The sequence below is a fragment of the Copadichromis virginalis genome, linkage group LG9 (assembly GCF_057382275.1).
Source record: "Copadichromis virginalis isolate Kocher_CV1m ecotype Utaka linkage group LG9, C_Virginalis_male_GT1.1, whole genome shotgun sequence".
Taxonomy (NCBI): domain Eukaryota; kingdom Metazoa; phylum Chordata; class Actinopteri; order Cichliformes; family Cichlidae; genus Copadichromis; species Copadichromis virginalis.
In genome coordinates, this window is record NC_140626.1 from 24,774,350 (window position 1) to 24,780,508 (window position 6,159).

At 39.2% G+C, this 6,159-nt stretch overlaps 1 protein-coding gene across 2 annotated transcripts; it reads left to right on the forward strand.

Moving 5' to 3' along the window:
- The first annotated feature begins 1,431 nt into the window (after window positions 1–1,431).
- Window positions 1,432–5,244, forward strand: LOC146701936 (thiosulfate:glutathione sulfurtransferase). 2 transcript variants are annotated; one of them, XM_085468366.1, is made up of 4 exons: window positions 1,432–1,523; window positions 2,499–2,621; window positions 2,710–2,872; window positions 3,729–5,244. In XM_085468366.1, exons 1-4 carry the CDS (start codon window positions 1,517–1,519, stop codon window positions 3,790–3,792), a joined length of 357 nt encoding a protein of 118 aa, XP_085324492.1. In that variant the 5' UTR covers window positions 1,432–1,516; the 3' UTR covers window positions 3,793–5,244. The 2 variants fall into 2 exon arrangements, with proteins under 2 accessions (XP_085324492.1, XP_085324491.1); XM_085468365.1 differs by lacking the exon at window positions 1,432–1,523 and adding an exon at window positions 1,535–2,012.
- Window positions 5,245–6,159: the final 915 nt, after the last annotated feature.

A 6,159-nucleotide genomic window follows, 5' to 3' on the forward strand; every position in this document is an offset into this window, starting at 1 on the left:
TTTATCTAGGGATTGAGAGTAACGCAATTTCTATTCTCTGTATGTCCTGTACATGTGGCAGAATCGACAAATAAAGTTGACTTTGACTTTGACTTATTAGTTCCATTCTAAACTGTTATTGTTAGTTTTTTTAACAGACACTCATATAAAATATAATCATGAAAGTTACTAAATGTAAAGTTTCTGCATAAAAAAAATAAGTCAGACTAAGACTCTCAAAGTGTGACGTTGAATTAAAATTAAGTATTGCAAACTCACCCTCCCTATCCAACGCCAACTCCAACGCTTACCTCCCCCATGATGTGGACATCGGGTCAGCTGGAGGCGCAGCCGAAGATTGCAGCGGTCCCAGATCAGATGTCCACACTGGAACACTTTCCCATGTTGCTTGTCTGTGTTTATTGTGTTATGGTGTGTTGATACTTGTGCATTCCTGTATTATCCTTTTGTGTTGCACATTTCGATGTGTTTTTTTCCTCGCTACCTGGCCTGACCTGTCTCCCCAATGTGATGTTTGTATTGTATGTACGGTCGGCAACGTCTGTCATCTCGGTTGTGGGCAAAAGACCTGCAACTGACAAATAAAGGCTATCTCAACTCTCATCATCATCACTTAAAAAAATAATGTGCACTATAGATAAGATATTACAGGTGAATACAGTCCAGGCATCATGAAGAAGAGTAATGAAGTTTGACGGCCACGGGTAGGAATGCTTTACTGTAGCCTTCAGTGATGCATCGTGGCTTAATGAGTCTTTTGCTGAACATGCTCCTGCATCCTGTGTGAAGGATTTCTCTAGTATTGACTGTAACCTGGACAGCATCCTCCTTTCTGAAACATCCGTCAGAAAGTCAAGCTCCACATCAACGACGTTGCTGGCCACATGAATCGGATTATTGAGCAGTGCTGTTATGCACTACCCTCAGTCTGCTGCTGCAGCACACCAATAACATAGAGGATTCGACTGGACACCACAGACTCATAAAACATCCTGAGCACCGTCCAGCAGATGTTTTAACTATTCCTTTGAAAAGATAGAAAAGTCACTCTATAAGAGACGTGGTGCTATAATAATAAAAAAAATCTTTTTATTCAGGGTAGAATATCACCTGAAAACATTTTTTTTAACCCTTTCTTAGCTGTTGTCCAAATCTTACGCATTTCTTTCCTTTACCAGAGGACAGGCATCAATGTTTTTAACTAAGTTTAACTGTTTGTAAAGTTGTATGGAGCTAGTTAGCAAAAAGAAAACTGACAATTATTACACTGAAGTTATCAATGACTGATTGTGTATAACATATTATTATGTGGATATTTCTTCTTCTTCTTTCTTCTTATTCATTCGTTTTTACCACAGATTTGTGTGCTTCAACACAGGACGTCCATATGCTTCTATATGCGCAAGCGCAGCTCTGAGACGGAAGCAGGGCGTCCAATGACAGCAGGCCGAGAAGGAAAAAAAAACAGCGTAAAGATGAAAGAAGTGTTTAAACTTGTCAAGTGTTTAAAGTAGACATGGCAGGTATGTTCGAACAGTCAGTTAGTTTATTGTCGCAATGATATGTGTGTCTCCAGATTACTGTAGAAATGTATAAACCTTTAAAGTAAAGGGACTACAGAAAATGGCAACAAACCTGCTTGATTTCACTGCCCTCTATCGGCAGAGAATGAAAGCCCTTTTACCAGCGGTTGGTGCTATAACTGCTACATCCTGAGATCGGCGCCAAACGCACCATTATTTAAGGAGCACCCCCTCCCAAAAAGAAGGAGAAGAAGCATTAAACAGGCTGAGTGAATGTAGTCATTTGGTGATAACAATAAAGTAGCAGTATGTATTTAGGTCGTGTCAGTTCGTGCGGTCCAGTAGTGTGCATAATGCTGTCCTTCGTGCTGTCCCGGAGTTTCTGCCAAGGTGTTACGGAGGCGCACCGGAGGTGTTACTCGACCTTTGGGTCGACATGTCGGACTTTTTCAACATCGAGTCCGAAATGCGAAGAAGCATCAGACAACGGTAAAACCGTCGTTGTGTCCTGTCGAAATCCTCTTACAGGAATAAAATAATAATCTTATAATACTAGTCCAGCATGTCACTTTGAGTCTACAGATATATTTCTTAGTAACTAATATTAATAGTTTGATCTCATAGTATTTTGTGTTAAACTGCTGGAATGCTGTTTTAAATCGTCAATTGCCCTGACTGTGTGTGTCACAGTCTGTGTTTATGGCTACCTATACTCAGCATTTTCACAGCTGAATGGACTGCAGGTGTACACAAGCAGTTTCTCTCAATATTTCAAAGAGAGGATAATACTGTAGCTTAGCTGTGGCACTTTGATTTCACCCCCACAGTGTTTACCATCAGCAGGGGTTCAGATAACACGTACTCTAATTAAATCAGGAAATGGTGGTTTCACATAATTTTCAACGAATATAAGCACTATAAGCAACAATAAATTAAAACTCTTTCTTCCTGTTTCCTTTCTTTGTTGCTTTTCAGGTTCAGTGGTGACCTACTCAGAGCTGAAGACCATGCTGGCAAGCCATAACATTCAGCTCTTTGATGTGAGAAATCCTGATGAGTACCAGGCTGGACAAATTCCCCAGGCCATCAACGTCCCACGTAAGCAGGGTTCTGAAACTTGTAGGGACTTGTCTGTTTTCCTGCATTTGTAGTTAACATGTGTGTTCTTTGTTGGTATGCATGTCAGTGGACAACCTGGAGGAGTCTCTGCAACTGTCCCCTGAGCTCTTTGAGCAAAGGTTTGAAGTGAAGGCTCCCACGAAAGCTGACGACAACATTGTGCTTCACTGCAGAAGTGGCATCAGGAGCACCAGAGCACTGAGCATCGCTCATCAGCTGGGATTTAGCAAGTAAGTAGTAATACATGTGCTTGTTTCTATGCAAAACAAACCTGGAGATTAAGCACACTACTAGTGGAAATTGACTGTGGGAATGCGATGTGCGTGTTTCCAGGGTAAATTTATGGAGAGGTGATGTCTAATACTGTATGGCGTCACTGAGAGATTTACAAAGTCTGAAAACATTGGGGCATTGCCAAAAACCTGTGTTGCTAGCTCTGTAGATTATGCTGTGGAGTGTTTTCTCTTTCTCCAGAACCAGTTCTAAGGGTATAGGCTAATGGTACAGAGCGATGGTGGAGAAATGTGGCCATTTACAAGTTAAGTTGGCAAATTGGACAGGGATCAGCAACAAAATGGGCAGTTAGGTCACAGACGAGCGTCCTGCAGATCAGGTTATGCCGAGTGAAGATCAGATACACTGTGAGGAGATTAGACTGGATGGCAGGTTTTATACTGCATGCAGTCTCACTGGCTCTGATAGACGGGTTGAAAGAAAATTATTTACTTAGTTTTGTGAATGTGCGATTTCCATACAGATATTTTTCTACTGACAAATCTACATGAAGTCTCATTTGGCCTATAAGGAAAAAAATGTATGTGCATATAAAAACAAAAACTCAGACATTAATCATCAATCAATTGAGATAATTAGTTATTTTTACAGCACTTCTGCTACATTTAGATGTCTCCCAAGAAGTCAATCCATGAGATATAAATAGTGCATTCCTGCTGCAGCTGGAGAAGTGTCCTCAGGTGATACTTTGACTTGCTGAACTGTGGGCGACCTTTGAATATAAAGCAAACAACAGTGTTAAGAGATTAAGCTCCTCTATCTGTGCTTTTGTTTTTGTTTTTCCCCCCTCAGGGCGAGACATTTTAAAGGAGGCTACTCAGAGTGGGTCGAGCGAGAAGGAAAGCGAATCGGGTGAAATCTGCACTGAAGTTCTTCAAAGTACTGTTCCTTTTATTCAATGCACTGTGACTGGGATATATTTCTTATTTTGTTCAAGAGTACTGTCAAAAGAAGTTTTTAACAGTTTTGCTGTAACTTTACTAAAAATATTACAAGTGCCCTTTTTATCCTGCTTCAAGATATGACATGAATTGGCAGCTGATGAATATGAAGGTTCTTTAAATAAAAGCTATAAAACATTAAACATTGTGTTAAAATCTTTTTTTTTTTCCTTTGTCATTATAAATATCTAATTAGTATAGAAAAAACAACCCACCTGTCCATTTTATATTCAAGTTTTTGGTTGTTTTGTTTTTCTTTTTTCTTTTTACCACGTTGATGTTTCCATGAAAACACTGAAAAAAAGGACAGCACAGAAGTAAAAATACAGGAGACAAGCTCATTAAAATGTTCATTTAAATAAGTGGTGAGAAAAATTTACTTCCATTGGCCCAAATGAGCATGTGGCTGTTTCGCCCGCACTTTGAGCTTATAATAATGGATTGCATTTATATAGCGCTTTTCTAGGCCACCAAAGCACTTTACAATTCCACTATTATTATTATTATTATTATTATTATAGGTTTTTTGTTGTTGTCAGCAGCAGCTGAAGACTACACTGGGTGTCACTCCTCTGAGCTAAGGACATTTGCGTAATAAAACATTGAGAAAACATTTCTTGGTCTGATTAACCCTTATTTCCTGTTGCAACATTTGGTAGAGTTGGTGTAATGAGATCCCTTCCCAGACGCCTTAACCCCCACGCATATCCTGGGCCATTTGACCTCAGTAAATGACATGAAGGGTGGGGCTAGGTTTCACAATCAATCAATACAACAAGGGAAAACAAATAAAATAAAGCTCTTTAGAATACCTAATAAATAAGCAATCCATAGGCTTTTATTATTATGTTTTACGTAATTATTCAACTGTGTCTATTTCCATTTAACATGTCTCCTAATATGTTCTCCTGAGTGTTAGGTATTTTAGTACCATGGGAGCATTTACTGGATATTGTTTTATAGTGACATTATACAGGAAAACTCTGTCATTCAACAAGGTTGAAATACCACAGAGATCACTCCCTCAGCTACATTAGTTTCTTAATCTTTTAGACGCCTGTTGAAGGCCAAATGGTTTGTTTCAGATTTCACTAATGAAAGAACTCTTCGTTTTGTGCCTTGAAAATATGTCGCTGAGATAATCACAATTGTAGCTGAACTAATAAACTACACAAAGGATGCTTCTTCACCCAAGGGCAGGAAGACGCTCCCTTATCTTGGTCTGTACTGGTTTAAACTGATAAATCTGCTGTCTCATGAATTTTACCCTCTATATAAACTGTTGTACTTGTGAATAAAGTTGAGTCACTTTGGGAAGACAATCTAAAGCAGTCTCTGTTTTCTTGTTCTCCCAAGCTGCTCCCGAGCTCGTACTAACACGCTGAATGGCATGCTTGAATATTACTTGAGAATATATTTGACTGTGTTACAGACTAAGGGACATTCTCTGCTGATAGGTGAAGGTACATTCTCTGCTGATAGACGTCCACGCCTCGGAGGAAGCCGATCCACGGAGTAGGCCCTGGAAACAGTTTCCTTCACTGAGTTTCATTTTTTTTTGTCCTTTTGCAGTGTGAACATACCCGCACATGCACTGAATTATTTCAATTTGGAATAACAGCAGTTCAGCCTGAATGCCAGCAGATAGCAGCAAAATGCCAGCCAACTCTAAGTGCTTATTTCCATTTAATCTCCAACACTGTTCTTTTTATTATTGTACCATGCCCTATAAGGACTGACCTTCACAGTGGTATTAGTCTGCGCTGATATTATATATATATATATATATATATATATATATATATATATATATATATATATATATATATATATATATATATATACATATATATATGCCAGAAAGCTTCTGCAGACAAGAAGGATGGGTCAGATTTCCAGTGGGCACCAAGGACATTTAGGCACTTTTACATGAGTTAAAACACAAACTGACAGGTGGTTCAGGGTGAAAAATGATCAGTGGGCGATTGTTTGTCAGCGGCTGCAGTTACACAGGACAGGCCATTAACTTCCTGCTGCTCGCTGCTTTTTAAAATGCACTCTACCAAGGCTTTGTAATAAAGTCGACTACATGGCTCTGTTTTGAATTTTTTTAAATTCTGGAAATGTAAACCACGTGGCCTTTATTTGTCTCCAAAACGGCTGTTGTGCTAAACCTCCCTCACAGGACTTTAACTGAATTTTCTCCGGTTTTTTTTTTTCTTCCTTCTTTGCAAGCTGGAATGTGTACATAAATGGGAAAAATGGCACCCTCGTGTTGTTTC